At 32.0% G+C, this 25302-nt stretch overlaps 4 protein-coding genes across 4 annotated transcripts in view; 2 read left to right on the top strand and 2 right to left on the bottom strand.

Moving 5' to 3' along the window:
* The window catches only part of HELRODRAFT_181074 (hypothetical protein), a gene marked incomplete at both ends in the record, with an annotated part of 12801 nt that extends 11798 nt beyond the window's left edge, over window positions 1–1003 (bottom strand). Inside the window, one exon of the mRNA XM_009030350.1 lies at window positions 932–1003. Coding sequence (XP_009028598.1) covers window positions 932–1003 — 72 coding nt within the window. The remainder of the gene's footprint in view (window positions 1–931) is intronic.
* An 835-nt stretch (window positions 1004–1838) lies between these two features.
* HELRODRAFT_181073 (hypothetical protein) lies at window positions 1839–5365 on the top strand (the record flags this gene model as incomplete). Its single annotated transcript, XM_009030349.1, has 8 exons — window positions 1839–1879; window positions 2956–3125; window positions 3261–3369; window positions 3439–3567; window positions 3682–3756; window positions 3855–3993; window positions 4089–4196; window positions 5288–5365. 8 exons carry the CDS (start codon window positions 1839–1841, stop codon window positions 5363–5365), a joined length of 849 nt encoding a protein of 282 aa, XP_009028597.1.
* Window positions 5366–6246: 881 nt separating this feature from the next.
* Window positions 6247–6796, top strand: HELRODRAFT_181072 (hypothetical protein; the record flags this gene model as incomplete). Its single annotated transcript, XM_009030348.1, has 3 exons — window positions 6247–6327; window positions 6400–6507; window positions 6602–6796. 3 exons carry the CDS (start codon window positions 6247–6249, stop codon window positions 6794–6796), a joined length of 384 nt encoding a protein of 127 aa, XP_009028596.1.
* A 1086-nt stretch (window positions 6797–7882) lies between these two features.
* Window positions 7883–14358, bottom strand: HELRODRAFT_194133 (hypothetical protein; the record flags this gene model as incomplete). Its single annotated transcript, XM_009030347.1, has 18 exons — window positions 7883–8432; window positions 8591–8817; window positions 8912–9070; window positions 9240–9425; window positions 9506–9627; window positions 9763–9853; window positions 9952–10174; window positions 10326–10587; window positions 10814–11966; window positions 12175–12262; window positions 12375–12577; window positions 12678–12809; window positions 12938–13070; window positions 13187–13267; window positions 13365–13463; window positions 13622–13721; window positions 13859–13983; window positions 14314–14358. The coding sequence occupies 18 exons, from the start codon at window positions 14356–14358 to the stop codon at window positions 8337–8339; spliced, it is 3525 nt and encodes a 1174-aa protein (XP_009028595.1). The 3' UTR covers window positions 7883–8336.
* Window positions 14359–25302: the final 10944 nt, after the last annotated feature.

Below are 25302 nucleotides of genomic sequence, written 5' to 3'. Positions count from 1 at the left end.
ACACACATAAATATATATATATACACACGCACGTAAACACGCATATGCGTTTTTGTATTACGACGAGACGAGATTGACGGCAAGTCATCTGTTTTGCAAGGATCAATCTATGTAGATACAGATATGCAACTAACGACATTGAGTTATTCTTTTTAAAGATCGATTCTTCATTGACATACGCTGATACGGTAGACGCATTTAAGTACCGCAAATCCGGTAGTTACTTGGTGGTAAAAATGTAGTAATCGAAGATATCTTTTTTGACAACCGATCAATGATTGTACATTAAGAATGTTCTTAATCTATTCTTTCAAAAATTTAGAATCAGTCTGTTAGCAACGAGAAATAAGTTAAGTAATTGAACTTAACTCAATTTTTAAAGTTTATTGGACAAACAATTTGTCAACATTATCTTAGCTCAATTTTACTTAACCAAATACAAAATTATGTGAAAGGAACAAAAGCAATATATAAAACTTACATTGAATGCAGATAAATTATGATTTATAAGAATTTTTAAAGTTTTTTTTTAAATTTCTGACTAGCCTGGTTAAGCGTTGCTTTCTTTTTAATTTACGGCCTTGCATAAGCTTAACGAGTGTTTTGTTTGCATTCCACATATGCTTAACTTAACGATATCTTCTTCCATAAAAAAGTTTACAGACAAACATGTTCAGTGTTTATGCCTTCATTGCCGGATGGTTTTCCATTTGGTTGAACATAAAGAACGATGCTAATTTGCTAAAACGATAAAGAAACAAGAATAATTTTTTGTAGTAGCTTTTAGACTTAGTTTTTAAATTAATGCCATAAATTGATGCTCAATTTCTGTGGTTTATGGTTATGGTTACATTAAATAACATTTATAATCACATTAAAACGCACAATTCACTTTGGCATATGATAGTTGAAATTATTTTTGCGTTCGAACCTGGTTTTCATGTGTTCTACCTTCTAGCGTAAAACGCTGCACTGCTACGATGTGAGCCACTCTGACTTCCATGTTTATGAAGCATTGCATATCTCACTATGTGCAATAATAAAAAGCCAAATAAAATGGTTTCTTGAATTATTCCACTCAATGCAAACCACAAACTTGATTCATTTTTAATTTTCGTTATCGTCTTAACAGTTTTAAAATGTATAAATAGTTATAAAACTTTGGAAAAAAAGCTCTAAATGCGTTCGTATTATCATCAGCTTGTTTGTTAGAAAAATCTAAAGAGTTGATATATGGCATAGGAGAGTGTATGAGTGAAGAGGCAACAGGCGGCTGGCTCTTATGTAGCAGGAGTTGTTTTTTGCCGTTGTTTCTTCCTTCTACTAAAAGCTTAAAAAATTATCTTTTTAAATTTTCTTATTGTTTTTCTTTTTTGTTGTTGGGGATTTTTGTTGATTTGTAGTTTACTGATTTAATAAAACGATCAAGTAGTATTTCGTTGGTAATGATAAAAGTTACATGAAAATTAACTAGTGAAAAAATGGCCAATAGTGTCTGTTTACACGTTATTTAAAAAATATTAACACAAAAATTAAAACCATCTTTATTTAATGGGGTAAAAAATATAGGTAACGTTTAATATATATTTTTTTAAATGTACAAAACTCACTCTTCGCATTTCTGTGAATTCAGTTTTCAGATAAGTGGATCAAAAATTTTCTAAGAACATTTCAAACAATGAACAAGAGATAGGATGAACATGAACATGCGATGTATTTTCTCGTTATCCAACTTATCAAAATCAACAACTTTCCTTCTTATATAAAACCTTAGGAACAAAAAGATGAGATCAAAATATGTGTGAAAATATGTGAAAATATGTGAAAATATTAATGAAATGTTCGATATTGGTAAAAAAATAACTTCAAAGTCGCGAAAGTTTTGAACAGTTGTGCAATGTTTTGAGAAAGAACAGTTTCCTTTATACACTAAGATGCACACGACATCTTATATACAAACATTCATGAATACAAACGTATAAAATATAGACATACACATATATACATACAAACAAACAAACATACATAGAACTCTCTAAGCGTCAGATCTATCTCACTTTCTTATAGATCAGATGTTTTTCCTTGGTGCGCATTACATACATGTTCATTGATTTTCAAAGCATCTATTTGAGAAAAAGTGTTATAAATTAATATATTCTGACTCAATATATTTCATTTAAAAAGTTTTAAACTCAAATGCACTGTTAATTCTTTTTATTAAACTCGAAACAAACAAGGCGAAGCACTTTTTCGATCTCATTTTGACACTTTTTGCATAAAAAGTGACTTTTCAAAAAATTATTAATTGATATTGGTGATCCATAATTTTTTAGCACCTGGATTACCTTTTAGTTATAACTTTCCCAGAAACGTGTCTTATTCTTCATTCTTCTTTTAATTTTATTATTATTTAATTTCGTTTTAATGAAAAATTTAATTAAATAATTTAGTTATGAAATTGACTTTTTTGTTTGAAACTCATTTAGTTTTGTTCTTATTTGCGCATTTTATTCAACTCGTGAGTGTTTTTTATTTATTTTTATTTATTCTTTATTATTTTATTGCTGTCAATATTATCATATTTCTTTTTTTTCTTATTAAAAATTATTAAATCTATTAATTTTTTATTTCTTGTTCCCATTTTATCATTTTGCTATTTATTTTTAATCAATTAATATAAATAATATAAACCAGTAAAGAAAACAAACCATTTTCAGAGCCTACTATCAAATTTAAATGATACTGCAGATGTAAAACCTCAGAGGTTTTTAAACACTTTTGTTAATTTAGTCTGATATAATTGGCTGATATTTCATCTTATATATATATAAATATATATATATATTAAATACATACATTTAATATCTTCTTCTTTCCCATGCCTTATATCCTTTTACAACATTGGCAAAAAGTAATTTATGGTTAACAATATTATTATTTTAATTTTAAACTTAGTTATAAAGATTTTCTTTTGCAATGGAAACGAATCACAAAACTTTCTTATGAGAAGATTAAAGTTCTGCATGAATCTTTGCAAAATGATTTGAAACTTGGAAAGGCATTTTTGATGGATTCTAAACTGTGGATGGGTTTAAATGGAAAAGAAGTTTATTCAAGATATCCTGGTTTGATTTTTAATTTAAACTTTATTTAATTTAATTCTTATTCAATTTTTTTCAAGTCCTACTTGAAATTTTTCAGTAATCTTTGGTTATTAAAGTTCCTAAACAGTAGTTATTGTTATTTTCATTCATCTAAAGGCATAATCTTCCTAGACTCATACAAGGGACCTAAACTAATTCTAGATGAATTTAATGTAAAAGGCATCACTGAGGCATCATTAGATACTCTGGAAATGGTTTATGAAAAGTCGTTTCTGCAAATTTTTTAAATCTTTTTGAAAATCTAAATAATCTTCTTGATTGTTTTTCATAACAGAATGATCACCAGTATCCATGTTCTATGTCTCAACATGACCAGGTATGGAAATATAGACGATGGTGGTTGGGAAGTCTGCACCTCTCAGCCCTACAATCTTCAAGAGGGCTGCAGTGTTTTTTCATTTGGGTATATAATTATTTTTTTATTTTTTTTTTTAATTTTTGGAAAAAATTTTTAAAATAATGGTTTCATTATTTTTCTAATTGTTTCTAAACCCTATTTAAAACTTCTCAATTTCAGAATAAATTTTGACTTCAGTTTTGATGATGACATTGGCATATCAAATAATTGCTCTGTCTTTTCCTTTGATCCAAGGTATTTACAACAAAATTCACTTTTAAAATTATTCAAAGTTAATTGAAATAATAATTGATTATAAATTTATATAAATTAATTTATAAATATGACTACAGCATGTCCTCTGAAGACCACGTTAGGTCTGACAATGTTTATTTCTACCAGATTGGGCTTGGGCCATTAAATTCTGTCACCAGAGATAGATGGATTGTTAAATCTTTCAGAAGTATCATTGAAATTCTTCAAATACCTAATGTAAATTTTACTTTACATATATTTTAATGTTTTATTTTTGGATAAAAATTATCATTTCTTTATTATTATTTTGTTATTGTTGAAATTAATTACAGAATGTTATAGATGTCCTCAAAATTGACATTGAATATGATGAATGGGATAGCCTAAGAATGATGATTAATGATGGCAGCTTACTGAATGTTAAACAGTTGCTCTTTGAAGTAAGTTTTCAGTCAAATTTTGTAAATTATTCTCGGCCAAACTGGTTTTAATACGTTATATATACCGTGTTAAGGTTCATACAATTGACATAAAAGATGGAGATTGGTTGCTAACAGATGGAAAGAGAATACAGGAATTTATTAAGATGTATTCAATCCTGGCAGACCTCGAATCAAAATGCCATTTTCGGAAATTTTATTACCATGAAAATTATTATGGACAGAGGAAATTGCTTTCAAATGACCATTCATTGAACTGCTGTTACGAGTTATACTACATCAACCTTCGATTTTTATGACTGTATTTGCAATTGCTGGCCAATTGAAAAACTGGCGGACCGAATTTCAATCGATGAATTCCCCGCATTGTAAGCCATCCAGAACATACATGATCAGAGGAGCATAATTTTGCTGTACTTTTACGATTTTACATCAGTATCCTTCGCTTACTTTTTTTTATAATCACTTTTAAGAAATTTAAAATGTTATAATGAACGATATGACATGACATTCACAATTTTTAACAAATTTATTATACAATATAAAGTTGTATATAATTGATCGAAAAACACTTCCAAAGATTATTTCACTCAACGTTTTTGCTGTTATGATTGCTTAGCAACCACGTGGCGCCAGAATTAAATCAAATTAAGTAAAATTTTTGTTAAAACTTTTAATATATTTCACTTCCAAGTTATATTTTTATAAAATACAACAAACGCTGTTGGATTTGAATTTGTTCTACTATATTTTCACATGGCGTATTGGTTACTTAGTTTATTTTTACTAAAAAACATTATATTTTTGAATAGAATAGAACTAAACACTAACTATAGAACATTGTATACTAGTCTATAATCATTATACTCTAACATACACTGATTAGTTCTTTTCCAAAGTTCCATGAACATTTTTGAGTCGCTTAAGAATGTCAACGGGAAGATTTAGAAAAGTACTTTTGTTATTTGCCCTAGGCAGTTTATTTGAAGTGATTGTTGTCCTCAAGATACGTCAGGTGTCCATCTTAAATTAGTTCATTCAAATTTAGTTTAAATTATTTAATGTTTCTGATTTGCACCTATTTTGGATAGGTTGATTATGATATTGAAATGTTAGAAGGTGAAAATTTAGTAAATGCTAACAAATATCTGGATCCTAAGAAGTATTGATTTACAATTTTTGCTGAGGTTACATAGATTTAAATAAACTGAAATTCAACAGATTTCAAAATCAGTTTTCGAAAATCTTTCAGCATTTTGACGCTGACAACGCTAGACAGAAATATCCTAGTATGAAAATGTTCTACATATTTCATGTTCAACGTAGCGTTTACCTGAGTGACCTTTTCATTCTTGTTAAAAATGAATTAACGAATTTTGAAAAAACATTTTGTTGTATTCGTGTTTCAATTTTTAACTCTGAAAATTTGCGAAAAATTTGTTAGACGTTCTTCTAATGCTAAAGGATGATATCCAACCAGTTATAAAGGAGTCTTCAGGAAGACCAGCTTTCAATGAAACAAGCTTTTTGTAAAATTTAACTTGCAATTTTCATATTTGTTTAAATTAAAAATAAAACATTTAATTTCAAAGTGTTCCAGATGAAATTCAAGTTGAGTGTCTGAAGAAAATTACTTTTGCTTACAATGAAAGTAAATGGAAATTATGTCTTTCAATGCCATATCATTTTGAATATGGCTGCAAAATTTATTCTGCTAGGTTTATTCTTACAATTTAAAATATAAAACTTGGAATTTTTTAAATTTTCATAATCCTTCAGAAATGTAGACGATTTTTTTTTTGAAAACGAGATCTCAGATTTATTAAAGTGCAAGGTAGAAAGCATCAATCCTTTTTGTGAGTCAGTAATTTTGAAGTTTTCTTTTTGTAATACTGAATACTGCGATGTATTTGAACATTTTGGTAATTTTCAATTAATATTGTAATGGCAATATAAAAAACTGATATATTTTCAAATATTTTAAAACGTATATTTTTGTTTTCTCTACAGATCACACAAGTTCAATCATTCAAAAGTTAGTTGCCACAACATGAACCTTGCTATCAACTCTGATGTGAATTCCGCACTGAAATCTTTTAACAAATTCAAAGTATCTATAGGACATAGTGGGGTCTGATGAAGTTATAACAAAATTAAAACTAAATGACGCGATTTTTGTTAAAAAAAATGTTTTTGCAAACAGAAGGTGATCGATGCTGTAAAGTTTGATCTCATAGGAGATGAATGGAAGGTCATGAAAGTTATGTCAGAGGATTTCTCATTTTCTTTCATCAAACAATTTTGTCTCACAGTCAGTTTTATTTTTAATTATCATTATAAATTTTTTCCTTTTGTCGTTAATGTCTTGTTGAAGCATTTTCGATGAAATATTTCATTCATTTAAGGCATATTTTCCAAGTTCCATGCATTCGTTAAAAAATGAATATGCTGAAATTTTGCTTGATATTGAGGAGCAATTTTTATTCAGAAAGTTTCACGTTAGCCCAGACGTTAACTGCAACAATGTTTATAACCTACATGAAAAGAACATAAGTTACTGCATGGATATTTGCTATTTAAATTTAAATTTTCTTAATTAATTTGTTCCTGCTGCCATTCCATTTGAAGTCAAAACGTGTTTTATAAAAATTAAAAATATATCTAGTCAAAAATATAAATGTTGAGTGAAAAAATGAAAAATGTTGGAGTAAAATCACAATCTGAAAATAACAAATATACAAAATTAAAACTGCCTTTTAGCTGAATGGAAGAACTGCAAAAAAAATGTCAAAGGTAAAAGATACAATAGTAAGTTGCAAATAACAATATATTGGTTCAGATGAATATTGTTAGCTTAGATTTTTAAAATGATTAATTTACAATACAGTGCATGTACTATTGCAGACTGGTTTCAGGAGGTAGGTATTCAGCTGCCAGTTGTGTTTGTGTCTCTGCAACCAGATATCTGAAGACCTCATAATTTAGATCATCAAGCATTTTCAATATATCCAATAATCTTTCCACTTTTTTCCTGCCCGTCTCAGCTGCCTAAACAGAAATAATTTCAGATTAACTTAAGTTGAATAGCTATCCACACAAATTAAAGCAAAAATTTACCGAAATTTTTTAAGATGCACGTTTGCGTGCAGAGTAATAACAATAACGAAATCTTACCCGTATATCGTATAGGTGATCGTCCGTGATAACCCCTCTACTAAGTAATCTGTTCAATAGACCATGTTCGACATCCAGCTGCCTCACGAGACTGTCTCTGTTTCTATCCAGTACCATGGAAAGCTGCTTCTTCATTCTAACCGACCACAACGTGAAATAAAATAACGCGTGCATGTATGTATACTTCCTGCAAGAAAAAAACCCCACAGCCTACGCAACACAGAAGCACAGCTTTCACCTGAGCAGTCAGTGTGACTATCGATGTATGCTCATTAAATATGTCTATGTATATGCATATGTGTGTGTTAAAGTGTGTGATAATAACGTTACACGTATATTGGGAGATCCAGTAAGCTCATAACTAACTAGCTACGGTAAAACTTTATTGTTTCAAAGTTTAATTGTAGCACCCCTTAATTAACGCAAACGTGAAATCTAAAATCATTTAGAACGACAATCTAACAACAACGTCGTTGTTGCTTACTAGTTGAATCAATCATCAACACAAGACATTTTCATTTTAATAAAAATTTATAAATTCAAAATTTTCGAAAAATTAATGGATGTTGGTAAACATTGTTTGTGACATGATGGTAGGTGACAAAAAATTTTGGAAAAGTGATGAAACGGGTCAGAAATATACAAAGAAAAAAAGAAAGAAAAACCTAAGCGTCGACAAAAGTTCAACATAAAATTATACTTATTTACTGTTCGATACTTCTTCTTAATTGAACACAAATTTTATTATAAAATAAATTAAACCAGGGCAAAATGTCTTGCCATTAAATCAATAATTAATAATTTACAACAATTGAATATCGACTATTTAAACATTTTACAGATTCTTCTCGAGAGTAAACTTTAATTGCACAACGACATTTGACAACATAACAACGACGAAGATGACATGGCATGACATATCAGTATTGACACGTTGGTTAAATGAGATGAGGACATGTTTGAGACTCAGTGCATCATAGGGTTGCCTGGAAAGTCCCTCTCCATGGCGAGATGTCTCTGCAGGGCTTCCTGCTGTGCAGCCGCTGCTGCCTGGGCCGTCAGCTGCGATCAATCCATTCAATTGTTCATTACAAATTTGTTGCACTGTTTCATGTTGTTGCACGGCCAGCAAAACACATTCAGACAACGATGCATAACACACACAAGCAGACATACGCCAGCACTGAGAGATAAACATAAATACAAGAAAGAATACTAACATTGCTCATGACTTGTTGGGCGAGCAGAGGATCGGCATTGTAGGGAGGCCTGGACAGCAACTCCATGTACATTCGTTCCGGATCTCTGGCGAAGGCATACAAGGGGTGGTTGGGAGGGAGGTTATGGAGAGCAGATGGGAGCGGAGGAGGAGGAGGAAGATGACTTGATGGGAGATTGCTTGAGGACGATGACGATTGGCTCACTGCTGAAGCCAGTGGATCTGCTTCTATGGAAATTTATATTTTGCATTTGAGTTCGTGGGCGCGAACAAACACAAACATGTGCACAATTGTGCTTGCATAATGATTACAACTACTAACTGGCGAAATGGTAGACGAGATGAACGCTCTCCTGAGCTTTGCTGGCCATGTAAGCACTGACCTGCCTCTGCAACATGTTGGGGTCGTGTGCATAACGTTGGTACAACTGCAGCAATGCACCCTCCCTGGCCATCTGCTCCTGACTCGACCGGGCTATTTCTGGAGGGGGGAGGGGGTAAGAAACATCATGGATAACAAATATTTCTAAGGAAGGATAACAAATAACTTTCACTCCAACGTCAAAACGGTCTGCGTTCAACAATGAATTGTACATCAAAGAAACAAGTGAACGGAGGAAGAGAAATTAAATCAATCAAGAGTGACTGACGCTCCAATCTCTCCCGCTGCATGAGATCAGCTGACAAAATTCCTGGGGGAGGAAACATTCCTGAAAGATGGGAAGGGGGAGGAGCTCCGGATGGAAGAGGAAGTTGACTGGCCATCAAACGTCTCTGCATGTCGATCCATATCGGATCCAATGAGGCGCCAGGTAGGTGGGGCAACCTATCAAACCCTGCTGTGATTGGTCGGTTAGTTCCATGAAAACGTTTTCTTCAAAATGTGACAGCAAGACGTTTAAAACAACAAACGAACCGGCTGCAGCAGCTGATTTGAGCTCGAGCTCCTGTTTCAATTTCTCCATGAACTCCATCTCTCGCAACTCTCGTTCCCTGACATCTCGTTCCCACGCATGTTTGTCCATGTCCAGTTCCATTCTTCAGTGACAATCAATGCAACGACGTTGTTCAATGTAACAATCATGTTCAATGATATACAATGGTAAAAAAACAACTTCCACATTGAAATATACACAAATAAACATTCGGCAACAAATTGAAGTAAGTGCTAACACTTCTCTGGAACCAGGTGGGAAGATTCCAGGCAGTCTGAAGTAATCCTGGATGGAATGGGATGGTGGATAGTTCATCAGGCGCTGGTTCCCTGCGGTTCGTTAATTTGCATAACAATCAATCAATCACTCAACGAACAATTGCAAGACATAATAAGAACGAACGACAATGACGAGCGAACCAACCAACCAATATGTGGTCTGGCATAAGCAGAAAGTTGACTGAGAGCTGGGGTGGGGTCATGGAACATTCCAGAGGCTGCAGCATTTGCTCCTGTTCCGGATCTCTGGGACATCCTGTCAGAAGAGGATCCTGCAAACGGAGGAAGATGGTGGGAGGAGCCAGCGTAGGAACTCGTTATCTGGGCGTCTGATGATCTGCTGTTGTTGTTGTTTTGCATCGGTGATTTCGTCTGCAAATGGAAAAATATTCAAATTAATAATCAAAATTCAATCTATATATTCGATTGGTTATTGTTGAAGGAACCCCCGATCTCGGGGAAAATGTCGTCTAAACGTGTGCTGTTGTTGTTGTTGTATTGTTGAAGGAACCAATAAAGGAACCTTATCATCATCCTTCCTTCCTTCATTCCTCCTGCCCTCCTTAGCACTAGACTGATGATGGTGACTAGATGACGACGACTTGTGATGCGACTGATGACCATGGTGATGATGGCCGGACGACGAAGATGACGACGACGACGACGAGGATTTGTTGAGCAATCTCTCCTCCTTCTTCATCATCCACTTGGAATTCTTCTGGGGCAGAAACTCCAGATCAGACCTCGAGCACATGTTACCTCCTCTGTTCCACCTCCTTATGAATCTGCAGTGCATGAAATGTTGTTTCTTTGTGTTCTCTTCTAATTGGATGGAATGTTCAAGAGATGCTCACATGATATGTTTAGAGAAACAAACTTTAGCAGTAAGTTTAAATTGTGAAAACATGTAAAGAGAAAGAAAATAGAGAGAGAAAGAGAGTGAGAGAGAAAGAGAGAGAGATAAGAGAGAGAGAGAGAGAAAAGAGTGAAGAGTTTTTGCAAGGAACGTACATGGAGTTGGCTGAAGAGTAGACTTGTTCACTGGCAGGTACGGCAGGAGGACTTGGACTTCTTGCAACATTGCAATCAACATCAGCACCGCCATCATCGTTCTCGTCGTCATCATCATCTGATATGTTGTGACATATTGGCTCTTGTTGTTGCGGCTGTTGATGTTGATGAGGTTGTTGTTGCGAATGTTTTTGTTGTTGTTTTGAATGGGTGAACATGTTGTTGTTGCTGTTGTTACTAGCATTCCTATTGTCTGAATAATTGTTGTTATTGTGGCTTGAAGTGTTGTAATTGTTGTTGTAACTGCTGTTGTTGTTGGTTGTTGTTTCTTTGCAACTCTTTATGCTCATATCTTCAGGCATGTTGTTGGTTGATGACGACGAGATGAACGATGATGATGATGATGGTGGTGGCATGGAAAATGAGTAAGGTACTGGGTAGGCCAATGAAGAATAAGAAGGTTGTTGCAACATGGGTGTTGAGTTTGATGGTGATGAAGATGATGACGACGACGATGATGTCGATGATTGTGGTGGTGGTGGGGGTCTGCCCTGCATGTTCATCACGTGATGAGATTGAGATGTGAATGGTGATTTGTAATGATTGGTGAGTGCTGATGATGATGATGAGACAGAAGGTGAACTGGACTGTGAGGATGACATCTGAGTGAATGATGATGATGACAGAGATGATGATGAGGAGGATGAGGAGGAGATGAGTTGTGATGATGATGATAATGACGTTGATGGTGGTTGGAACGATGACTGATAATGTTGACCAGCTGTTGAAACTCCATCTTGAAATGTCGGAGCCACACTGGCCACCGCTCTCTGAGGCTTAAAATCTGAAAACATCATTGATGACGACGACGACGATGACGTCATTGAAGTTGAAATGCATGGCACCTCGTACTTCACAGTAGCACTGGAAGGCAACAACATCGATGATGACGACGATGAAGACATCACCATGTCCTTAGTAGCTTCATCATCTGCCGCACAACATGTTGATTGGTGCACAGATGCAGGCAGCATGTCTCCAGGAGTTTCGTACTTCACGATGCCCGAAGATGCTGTTGATGCAGCTGATGAATATGCCGATGAAGCCAGTGAGGAAGCAATGTAGCCATCGTAAGCAGATGAGGATGTCAGCTCTGGTGATGAAGAATAATCACATTGGCAGACATTTCCAAACAAGAAATTCATTCAAACAACGAAATAATACAGTTCAATGAACAAAAATTAACACAGCATTTACAACAACAACAAGGGCACAGTAGGATAGGCAACAATACATACAATGAATACAACGCAACTGAAACAATGTAGAGTTGGTAGATAGATAGGACACAACCAGCCAACCTGTTTTGACAGGCAGTGAACCACTCATCAGTCCAACTTTGCCATCTTGACTGCCTTCCAACTCCTTCTTCTTCACATCACTGCCAAACTTTTGAATGATTTTTAATGGTTTTGATGAATTTATGTGACTAAATGATGAATGTAGGTCACAGCGAATTATGAAAGTAGGTCACAAAATGATTGACATCTTGATAGCCAACCTCGCTGTCTTCCTTGACAGGTCTGAACATGAAGGGAGGAGCATCGTCATCCATTGCACTGTGACCAGCGTCGTCCTCTGGACCAATAGGATCGCAGGTAGCAGGGGCATCATCATCGGTCTGACCAATCATAACTTTGTCGTTGAGATGGCATTCAGAGCAGATGACGTTGTCCTTGTTTATTTCATACCAGCGGTTGGATTCTGTGGTGAAATATTTTGCATCAATACAAGTTGCTCCAAATTGGTTGCACCATTTTTAAACTAATTAGAAGACATTAAATTCTGAAGGTAGAGGACTTACTGGTAACAGAACATCTGCTGCAAGATGAAGTGCTGTGATTGGCTGCAGAGGTGGTGGCAATCAAACTTGATTGGTTGATCTCTTCATCTGATTCCATTTCTGATGCCTCACTGGCCGAACTCATGTCATCCACTTGAAGCAAATATTTACATACTTGAGTAAAAGAAATTGATAAAAGAAAACGAATAAAAATTTTTAGACTTGAATAAAATTCAGATGAACAAATTAGTTAATAAGAAGGAGATGGAAGAAGAACAGACAATCATCTTCTTGTGGAAGGGTGGGGGTGGGGGCCTGCCTTCTGAATGCGGGTCGCCTGTGTCTTCGATGCGGTCGAGTCGTCGAGGCAGCTGGAGTCTTCTTCCACAGGTAGTAATATTCAACCAGGCTGGGCTGTCAATGAAAAATGGATGGATGAATGAGTGAATGAATGATATCTTACAGAGAAATGTGGATGAATGGATAGATGAATGAACAGATGAATGAATGAATGAAACCCAACAACTCACGGTGTCTTTGTATGGAAGCAGATCTTTACGAATTTTGAAAAAATTCTTTCCATGTTGTTTCAGACCCCTCACAAACTTTTTCTGTCAATTATTTATAAATGAACAATGAACAAAAGAACGAACAAATGAATGAATGAATGAAGTGAATAACTGAAAGAATAAAACAAATAAAACAAACAGCATCTTCATCGGACCATCTCTTGTCGACACTTTTTGGATTGATGATCTTAACCAAAGCCTGTAATGCTTTACCAGTGTCATAATTGTGCTGATGGAGCTGTGTGAGTGTGTATGTGATTGTTTGTAGGTTTATGTATGAATATATATGCATGCACGAGTATATATATATATATATATATATATATATATATATATATGTGTGTGTGTGTGTGTGTGTTTGTGTGATTGCATACAAATATGAGAGAAGTTTTGTACCATATGAAGGGAGTTGATGGTAGTTTCATCCATGGAGGCAGCAGCACAACCATCATCTGTCGACCCACCATCACACCATCCTACAAATGCTGCCATGCTCCTATATTTTTTTAAAAATTCTATTTAATCATTTCTGAATAATTTTATTTAATTATTACTTTTGAATTATCTAATTGAATCAAATAAAATAATAAACAACTAAAATAATAAATAATAAAATAAAACAAGCAATCGAACCTGGCAGCCCTCAGATACATGAGCAGATCTCCATCCATTATACAATTTGGATACCACACCAACGTCTCCAGATGCTCATTCCTCTCCTCACTTTTTATCTCACCAATCAGAGCAGGCAGCTTGGCCTATTATTAATAGTTAGCATAAGATATTATGCCTAGGATTTACTTCTTCAATTAATTAATTAATTAAATTATTTATTTAGATAATCAGCCAGAACGTTAAGATAAGTTAGTTTTGTTAAGAATGTTAGTTTTGAATGTAAATATGTAGGAAAACTTTAAACATATTAACAAACCAAAAATAATACTAAAGCAAAAAAATTCTAATAATAAACAAAAACCAAATAATCTTAGATTTTATTTTTTTTTCAATTAAAGCAAGATTTTATTTATTTATTTATTTTATTTATTTATTTATTATCTATTTTTAATTCTTATAAAAAATATAAATACCTGATGATTAGATCCAACTTGAATTTGTGCTGGTGCTGTAGCCATCTTGAAAAATAAATATTTATTTATCATTCATTTATTAATCTATTTATTATTATCTATAATTATTATTCATTATTTCTAGATTATTATTACTTTTATTATTCTATAATTTATATTATTATTTCTATTATTAATCCTATCTCCATGGTTGTTTCACTGCAAATATTATTCAGCTTATCTAAGCAATTAAATGTAATTATCAATGACCAATATTTTTATATAGCTAATAAACTACATATATGCCATATAACTTTAAAAACAATATTTATATTATAATTAGTTATATCACAATTTATCTTGCTCACCTTCTTAATTAATCTCAATTATCCCAATTTTCCAACTCAGGACACTTATAATAATTGATTAATAATAATAATAAGAGATTTAATTTCTATTTAGATTAGCATTAGAGTTAGAGACTCTAATAAAGTTTAGAAAAATTAAATTAAATAAATAACCTAATAAAAATCAAAATTATTTAACTGTACATTACATTACAATTACACTAACAAATCAAAATAAATTTTAAAAAAATAATATTTTAAACTATCAAATCATTTATTTAAAAATTTAATAAAATTCAAGTAAAAACGTACACTAACATTTCTGGGAACAGTTGAATTTTGTTGTTGTTGAAAGTTAGGTAATCGATTCTGTTTTTCAGATATTTCGCAGAATGTTAAATTTAGAGTAGCAAGTTATCAAATCGCGATTACAACTTTAAATTAACTTTTAAATTATCGAATTTAAGTTAGTGTGGTATTAGCCCACTGTAATAACAATTCATAAAACTCTCGATATTATAAGTCAACGCCCCTAAAAATCCACACATTCAAACTTTCCGTGACCGCAATAAAATTTATTTCACAAACATTTAAAATTTTATTTCACAAATCGCCTCAAACGATGAGAAATATCGCAAAGAAACCAAAATTAAATAGATGGAAATTAATTGAAACATTGTTTACAGTTTAATTAATCATCTAGCGCTTTGTTAAAGATAAAGCGTTTATACCTATTGGGTAAATCAACGTTAGCATGCGGTGAACTGGCGACGAACCAGTTATAGGTCATAAATTTTGATTTTTACTCTACATAAGTTCATTTTTCAACTATAATTTTATTTTGTTTTTGGTGAATTATTTAAGATGAGACCAATAAAAATTTTTTAAAGAATAAAAATTAACTATTTTTTTTCATTCATTATGTCGGTTGTAGAGCTCTGACAAACATGGAGCTGTTTGCATATCATTTCTGGCGTGCTTTCAATTATATTTGGTGTCAAAAAAAACTGTAACGTCACATGTCACACACACATGTGTTTCAGCGCAAACGCCGAGCACAGACAGGATTCGAACCACATCAAAGCGCATTAACAAGGCGTAACATTGCACTAACCTGGGTACGTGCTCGTTAACACATTCAATACAAATCACTTCAAAATGAACTCGACTGCAAGGCTTGATTGCAAAGATTTGACTTTAAACTCATCATTCACAATTACAAATAAGAAGTCGTATCGCTGTGCACGATTTTTTGATGAAAATAAAAAGTGGAACTGTATTTCGTGAATCTAAGCTCTATCATTTGAAGTAAAATATACTTTTCAATTTTTGTTTGTGACGTGAAATTGTTTTAAAGTTAGAGGCTTGCTCTGTTATGCTAACATTCCAGAATTCCCTAAGTAGCTATCGATGCAGTTGGTCTCCATGATAGAGGAATGATTGATTGCCGGCGTTGGATCTCTCGTTTTAAATCCAATATAAATGTCGTTATTTGCTCTTAACACAAAATCGGCTGAGTTTTTATAAGAATAGTTAAGCATTTAAACTGAGATTTTAATATAAAATTAGCGTCAGACAAATCGTTAATCCCTTGGCAAACACTGTTATAAGTTCGATATATATATATATAAATAAATTTAAAAAATTTAAGTGTATTTTCGAATGTGCCAGTTTGCAAAAATGTTTAAATAATGGCTTGGCCCTGTTAGCAGAGGAATGCTGAACTTTGCTTTTTGTACGTGTGATACACGCAGATGAAGTATGAACGCCAGGTATTTCGTGGAGACATGTTTGTCATAATAGTTATGCCTTTATTTTTGCATTTCTATTGAATATACACACACACACACACTCACACATACACGCACACACACATACATACACGCACAAAATATGCACAAGAACACGTTTATATTTGTTTTCAAATGTAATGCACACACCATGGTATTATATACATTCAAATACTTACATTACACACATATATATATAATATACACAGGTATATAGGTTTATATACAAACATGTGTATAGTCTGTTTATGTCATTGAAAAAAATGCAACCAAACTTGTCTATCGAGTTAAATAAGAAAGGTCTCTCACTTATTTTCTCAATATCTCACCCTGATTGCCAATGTTACGATAATTCAACCAACATCAAAGAGTTGTAAGCAATGAAGATGTTTTTCATATTATAAGTATATTTTTACATCATCACTGTCACGCACACGCACACAAAGACACATACATACACAGACACACATGCATATAAAGAAAGACATACCTACTACATACACATATCTATAAACACACAAACAAACAAACATACATACATAGGTGAATGATGTATCTTTGTAGTTAGTTACTTAGTTACAATGTTCTTTTACAGGGAATTAATTAATTGCTTCATTGGTTTGTTAATGGATTTGATGATCGAGTTTACGATGGAGTTAATTAAATTGTCATTATTTTTTTTCATTAAAAAAAAAATTAAAACTAAATTGAAAATTGAATTTGAAGTCAGAAAAGAAATTTGAGAATCTCTCCGCTTACGCGTTTGAACGTTAACCTCCTTTGTTAGGCTCCTCTATTCAAATTTAATGAGCATTTTTAATGCATAGTTTGTATTTTAGCGAGGTATGAGTATGCCTATATTATATTTTTATTTGTACGTATATGAGGGAAAGAGAGAAAGAGAAAGAAAGAATGAGAGAGAGAGGAGAGACTACACGATTTGTGAGATGGCAACTTTAATTTGTGGTCATTAGAATAACTTGATAACAGGCATCTTTTCACTTTATAAAATTTTGTAACACAAACTTTGTAAACCTTACTTATATTCTCAAAGTTTGACTTTATGTGTACGTTTTAGTTATATGAAGTGCCATTGCTAAAAATTGGCTGGAGTTTTTGAAGGATGTTTGGAAACATGGATGAGTTTTTTGCGTGTCTGTGTTAGAAACCAAAATTTTTTTACAGAGCCAGGACTCCAAGTTATTTTAAACTACGTCACTGTAGATGTTTTTGATTTTTCAGTTTTAGAAAAAAATTTATTAAAATGTTCTATATTTTATATTATTGCATGTGAAAGCACTGTTAAAAATAATGCTGAACAATTCAAAGAATTTAACCTATTTGCATTGTGAAAACGTTGTTAGAGTAGTGAGTATGAAGAAAGCTTGCGCGTGTTCGAGATCATCACAGCTGTTGAATGGTTGGTCGGTTGGCTGGTTGGAGCAATTATAACTTCTATATTTCATTGTTTATTAAATCTTAAATCGTTAGCGACAGAAGGAACCAATTAGACACGTTAATGAATGCGTGCGAATTAAACTATGTATGTGTATAAATTATGTATGTGTAAACATTAATAAATATATACTAACTTAACTTGATTTGTATATAGGCTGCTTATGTCTGCTGCCCAACACCTCAATTCATTTGTTTCTAAACGAACAGTTAGCGATTTCATTGCTGCCAAAATCAACTTATTTATTTCAAGTTTGGAAGTAAAACACACAAATACACACGCACACCACACACACACACACACACACACACACGCACGCGCGCGCGCGCGCACACACACACACATGATGATATTCTAGTAAAACCTTATAGTAAAAATTTTAAAAAATACGGGTTAAGAAGACTATCGTTACCATCAGAATCGCTACAATTACGACTACAACGGCAACAATAGCAACACCAGACAGGTTGCGATCGCGACATTTTTATCAGCAGTTAGATCTAGATTTACAATAAGTTAACAAAAGTTGTACAATGCGTGCACAATAGCCGTCTACGTACATGCGTCATTCGTGAATACATTCATACATGGCTGGCCAGTTGGCTGGTTTGTTGTTTGGTTGGTTGTTTAACTGGTTGACTGGCTTAATGATCGATGTGTTGATTGATTGGTTGGCTGGTTAGTTAGCCAGCTGGTCGGTCGGTTGATGTGGTCTCTTGCCAATAATGCAGCCATTGTTAACTAACAATCAGTAGATACTATCACTAGCATCATAAAATAATATTTATAATGATAATAATTTATTGTTGTTTATTTATTATTATTACTATTATTTATATTACGATGAATGATCAATTCGAATAGTTATTATTACTATAATATTATTATTATTATTAATTATATATTTATATTTATTATTATTATTATTATTATATTTATTATTACTAATTTATTTAATCCTATATAAGTTGAGAGAAACGCAACTTGTGAAAAAGATAATATTGTTTTAGATCAAATGAAACATACGTACACACACACACACGCACACACGCATACACGCACGCACACAAACAAACACGCACAAACAAACACGCACACGTACATTTGTGCAATGTCTATTTATTTATGACATAATAAAATGTAAATACACACACTCACACAAACATATAAAATAATATTTATTAACATATAAAGAAACATACACACACAAACACACACATCACCACACACGCACATACACATACAAATGACACTCTAGTAAAACCTTTTTTGTTTGTACGTCAGAGCTGCATAACGAAGAAATAAAAAAAAATTTGATTCTATTTGGCTTGCTCGCTTGGTGCAAGTAGGCAAATGGATGATGATTCGATAGTAGAAGACGATTAACATATCAATAATCGCCTAATTAAAATGACGCGATGACAGCAATAACGCTAGTAATAACAATAACAACAACAACAACAACAACAGCAACAACAACAATAACAACAACAACAATAACAACAACAATAACAACAACAATAATAATAATACTTATGTTATGTTTATGATTTAATTGCTATTTACGACAACGTATTATATTGTTAATATTACGGCTCCTATGTATGCGAAATACTATAAGAGTTACATGAGAAAATCACGATAATGATAATAAAAATAATAATAATAAAAATAATAATGATAATAATAATAATAATAACGATCATCATCTTCATGAATATGCCCAAACTTCTTCTATCACGTTTCATATGTCTTTTGAACACGATTCAACGCGAATTTTCATTATTACTATTGTCCTCGCTTAGCTATTATTGTTACTGAATTATTATTATCGTTATTATTATTATTTTATTAATTTTATTATTATTGTTATTTGGTTACTTGCTCTGGAGCTTGCAATATTTAAGGTGTACTGTGTTATGTGCAAAGTAGCGATGTACTTAGGTTTTTTTTTTAGAATTTTGTTCGTCGTATCCAGAGCCGACAGAGAAAAAAACCAATCGAACTGGAGAAGACCTGGAGACCTAGTAAATAGTACTGAAAATCAAATAAATATATAGCGAAAGAGCACTTAGATTCAGAAGTAACAATCAAACAAATATATACCAAAAGAGCACTTAGATTTAGAAGTAATAATCAAATAAATATATAGCAAATGAGTACTTAAATTCAGAAGTAATAATCAAATAAATATATACCAAAAGAGTACTTAAATTTAGAAGTAACAATCAAACAAACGCTTATGTTTAGCGCTAGTTACAATAACAGTAACAAAGTTACTGCGGTTAGTACAAATGAATATTGGTAGGATTACAAAACAATAATGTAATACCTTTAGTACTAATATGAATGTACTTACTTATTGATGATAATGTAATTATATTTGGTACTTAAATTTTGGCACTTATATCTGACCGAGATTGAATAAACAAAAGTGTGCGTGTGTGTGTGTGAAAATGTGTGTGTGTGTGAAAATCAGGTACGTGCGAGAGAAGATCTATCTCACGCACACCCAGAATAAGTATAACCGACACAGCGTGTGTGCACTCAAATTTGTTTTGCGATGTCAGATTGAGTAAAATTTCTTCATCTTTCATCTTCTACTGTCGAGGTTCATTCTTAAAATAAGTTTTTGAAGGAATTTTCTAAAATTTTTTTGTTTATTATCTTCATTAGCGAACTATAATAATAGTTCGTTGATAGCGTTTTGCATTTTGCTACCAACTCGTAAAATGTTAATTGGTGCGTGAAACACCGTTTCCATGTTTTGGGGGTTGATGTATCGATTGCTTTCTTTCAAAATTATCAGAATTAAAAAAAATTATTCTCTACGTAAGTCAGTACGCGTTCAAGTAAGTATTTACCTAACACAATATTCAACTATGGCCTGGTTAGGTTTGAAAATCATGAAGGATAGAGCTTAACTATAAACTATTGAATTTTCTAACTCAGACAATGAGTTAAGGCAAACGAAAGAACTTTTGAAATACTGAATTATTATTATTCTTATTATTAATTTATTATTATTTGTATTAATTTATTATTATTTGTAATAATTTATTATTATTTTTCTTATTATTTATTCTCATTGGTGTATGAATGTCACACTCATTCATGTCTGTAATCAATTTTATAATTCTTTTTAGCGAGTACGCTTGCCAACAGTAGCAGCAAACAATATGCTTTACTTCAATCATAAATACATATAGATACATACATATACATACATGCATATACATACATGCATACAAACACATCCATATATATATATATATATATATATATATATATATACATACCTATATACATACCTATATACATGTCTAAATATTTCTATATACATATATACACATATCAACATACATATACATATATATAACCTATATACATGTGTATATATGTCTATATACATATATACACATACCTACATACATAAACTACATAATGTAGGATATACAAAGATATATCATTTGTATTTAAAGCAATTGCTGCTCACATTGATATTAAATATGTATATATATATATATAATAAATATAGAGTAATATAATAATAGTAATATAAATATAGACTCGCTCGACAATGATGGAAGCACGAATCGGGGATTGCATGTGTTTGGCTGTTGTTGGCTGATTGGTTACTTTGGACCGCGACAAACTTGATCTAAAGTTTAGAATTTAAATATTTCAACCAGATTAATTGGCTATGGTTAGGAAGTTTGTTGTAATTAATATACAATAATATAATTGTTTAATTATGCTTTTTAATTATGTCTTTAGGTGATTGTACGGTAAAACGAATTAATATTAAATGGTATCATTAATGGTGTCATTAAGATTGTTATGATTAATATTTTAGCATTTAATTGTTTTAATTTGTGTTCTAAGGGTAATTAAAACGTATAGTAGTAAAAAATTTGGTTGAAGTTGTATGGCTAATTAATAAACGTGACCTAAACATGTTGAAATGTTTCTAATTAGTTTACTGATAGGTTTAAACATAAATTTTAAACTACTGTTTATAACTTAAACGTTTACACTGTTTAATCAGTTAAAATATTTTCATCATTACATCATTTTGTCATCAGTTTGCCATCATTTTGTTATCATTTTATCGTTATTATTTTGAGGTCTTGGATTGGATACAGCAGCAGCAACAACAACAACCACGAATCGACAAACAATAACTGGAAATGGTCAAGCATTAAGTGGGATTGACATCACATTCATGCTGCTCTGCTTGTTAACGATTCAGATATTTTTATTCCTAACAATTCTCATTCTTCTGGCAGTTCTGTAGCTGTGCCTTGTACAGCCATCACAATACGAAATATATATAGATAAAGGACTAATTTACAGCTTGCTAAAACTTAAAAGGAAGTTTATATCACATAATTTGGCCAATGAAAAGGTAGATTTTGAGATTTTGAAACCGTTGTTGTTTTATTTCGGTTATGTGAAATTTCATGAAACATCATTTATTGATTCATAGTATATTGATTTGCCTGAAGATTTTTTAGTGCAAGTACAACGTATTACGTAAAATGAACTATTTGTGTTAAGTCTACATTGATATGATTAAACCTTTATTAATAAATTCTTGAATACATATGTATGTTTAATCTTTAAAGGTCATTTTAACGGTGAATAAATATTCCAACTCGACGGCACGATGCTTCGCTAGGCTGAACGTACTGTAAGCCAGACAACTTTCTCTGTCTGTCTGTCTGTTTGTCTGTCTGGATGTCTTTTCTTCCTTTCATTTATTTTTTTCATACAACCGCACAACATGCATGAACGTCAAAAATGTACACATGCACACACATACACTTTTAAATTCTATAAGTCTGTATCTTACTCTCCTCTCTCTCTCTCTCTCTCTCTCTCTTTCTATTTCTCTCTCTCTGTTTGTGTGTGTGTGTGTGTGTGTGGAAACGTTTTAAGCGAAAATGTTAATAAGAAGTAAAACCTATTTCTATAGAAACAGCAAAGAAGTGCTGCCACAAACACCACAAAATCACTGCTTCAAACGAAACTACATTGGCTTGAGTTAGCGTTGAAACGCGTTAAGTTCGGGTCATGCGAATCATTTGACAAATAAACCTTGGCATATATGTGTCTACATGTGTGTGTGTATATATATATATGTGTATGTGTGTGTATATATGTGTGTGCGTGCGTGTGTGTGTATGTGTGTCTGTAGAAACCTATGCGCCTAAGTTACGAGTTAATTAATTAATAATAATGACTTATGGTATAACAATTAATCATGGCAGTCAGTTTAGTCATTTATTGATATAAATGAAGATGTAATTACTTATATTATATATATATATGTATATATATATACATACAAATACATGTATATATATATATATATATGTGTGTGTGTGTGCGCATCTGTGTGTACGAGCCAGATTTTGATATTCTTCAAATTAAATGATTTATTTTGAATTGAGATGATTTATCTTAACTGTAAATATATTGTTTCTCCGACTTTGGTGGTCATTCATTCATTTGTTCGTTCCTTCATTCATTCGTTCATTTATTCCTATCTAAGAAAAAAATTATTTTCCTTCATTTATTGATAGATTCAAATCTTTATATATTAGAATTTTTATTTATTTGCATGCGTGTGTGTGTGTGTGTGTCTGTAAATATTATGTGTGTGTGTGAGTGTGTGTGTAAGTGTGTGTGATTAATTTAACAGTTTGAATCTACGTCTATGTATAGTTAAGGTTAGTGGTCTCCTCAAGTAGGCGAGTCATTTCACTGTATCCATTAAGTTTATGGAGACGACGTTTTGATGAAAATGGTTTTTTTAATGCGTGTGACTATAATTTTCTTCAATATTATTATATATTTTTATATTATTATTATTATTATAATTTGATTATTTATTTTTATTCAAAATTTTATTATATTAGATATATTTTTATTTATTTAATAATTTCAGTTTAGATTTATGAAGGACAGATCAGCGAATTGGCTAGTATTTATTTTCTTGTGTACCAATTTTTTATTTAAAATAGACAAGAATAAATGAGTAAAAGAATGAATGAGTGAATGAATGAGTGAATGAATGAGTGAATGAATGAGTAAATGAATGAGTGAATGAATGAGTGAATGAATGAGTGAATGAATGAGTGAATGAATGAGTGAATGAATGAGTGAATGAATGAGTGAATGAATGAGTGAATGAATGAGTGAATGAATGAGTGAATGAATGATTGAGTGAATGAATGAGCGCATGAATGATCCATGAATTAAAAGAACGAATGAACGAACAAATGAATAAAATGAATGGTTTTAGTTAGTCAAATTGTTAGCCTTTAATATTTTTTTAACCTCATAACATTTTTTTTAATTTTTTTATTGAACTTTCCGTTAAAGTTTTCAATGTTTTATTGGGTAAATTTTTTTAAATGTCGTACATCTGGTTTTTTTTCCCTGAAAATTTGGTTATTTTAAAAATTTTTATAGCCGGTCATTACAAAAAAAATTAACATCGATATTACTTTTTTTCAATAGCACCTTCTAAAAATCGAAGCATGGATTTTCTGGAACGTTTTAGGAAGAAAGAAACTGCGTTTTTTTTTAAATGGAAATTACATTTTTTAATAGTTTTTCTTTCAATTTTATCTCGGGCAGATGGTCAATCTACGATCAGTAAGAATTGTTATTTTAACTTTTCATCGCGAGTGATTAGACCTTTTGTTCTACTAATTAATCACAGTTTTTAAGTAACAAACAAGCACACACGCATGCGTATACACACACACACACGCACACGCACACACACAGACTCCCCACTTACTTTTCAAACATTCAATTCGTCACTATTGAACACTTATCGTTTTTCCTTCTAGCTGTTGAGTTAGAATGATACATGAAATTTGTTTAATTTTTTAAGAAATGCTATTTGATTTGAACTGTTTTACATCACAAAATTTATTTGCAAATCAATCATTTTTAATTAATATTGGTTGAGATGTAATTACAAATTTGCACCTACCTACAACTTAAATTCGATTCGCTAATTATATTTCACAAATTGTCAAACTGAAATAATTTTTTTCAAACTCCGATTGAAATAATCAAACTTTAAATTCACCAAGACTGTCAGCAGCCCCTGGATGTTGTATTTCTATTGGATGCAAGTTCCAGTATAAAGAATGAAGACTGGGTATACCTGAAAAACTTTACCGCCAGCGTTGTTGTGAATATGAATATTACCAATACAACAAGGATTGCATGCGTCACATTTGCCACCGATGCTCAAATCAATTTCGACTTGACTCGTTATAAAAAAGTTGATGATATCGTCAGCAACATATTGAGTATAAATAAATTGGATGGGTCGACGTTTATATTAAAAGCGTTGCAGACTGTTTTAAACGACATTTTCCAGGTAATCTAA

Source organism: Helobdella robusta (genome assembly GCF_000326865.2).
Source record: "Helobdella robusta unplaced genomic scaffold HELROscaffold_67, whole genome shotgun sequence".
NCBI classification, from domain to species: Eukaryota; Metazoa; Annelida; class Clitellata; order Rhynchobdellida; family Glossiphoniidae; genus Helobdella; species Helobdella robusta.
The sequence above is the reverse complement of the archived record's forward strand: the minus strand, read 5'-3'. Positions and strand labels throughout refer to the sequence as shown.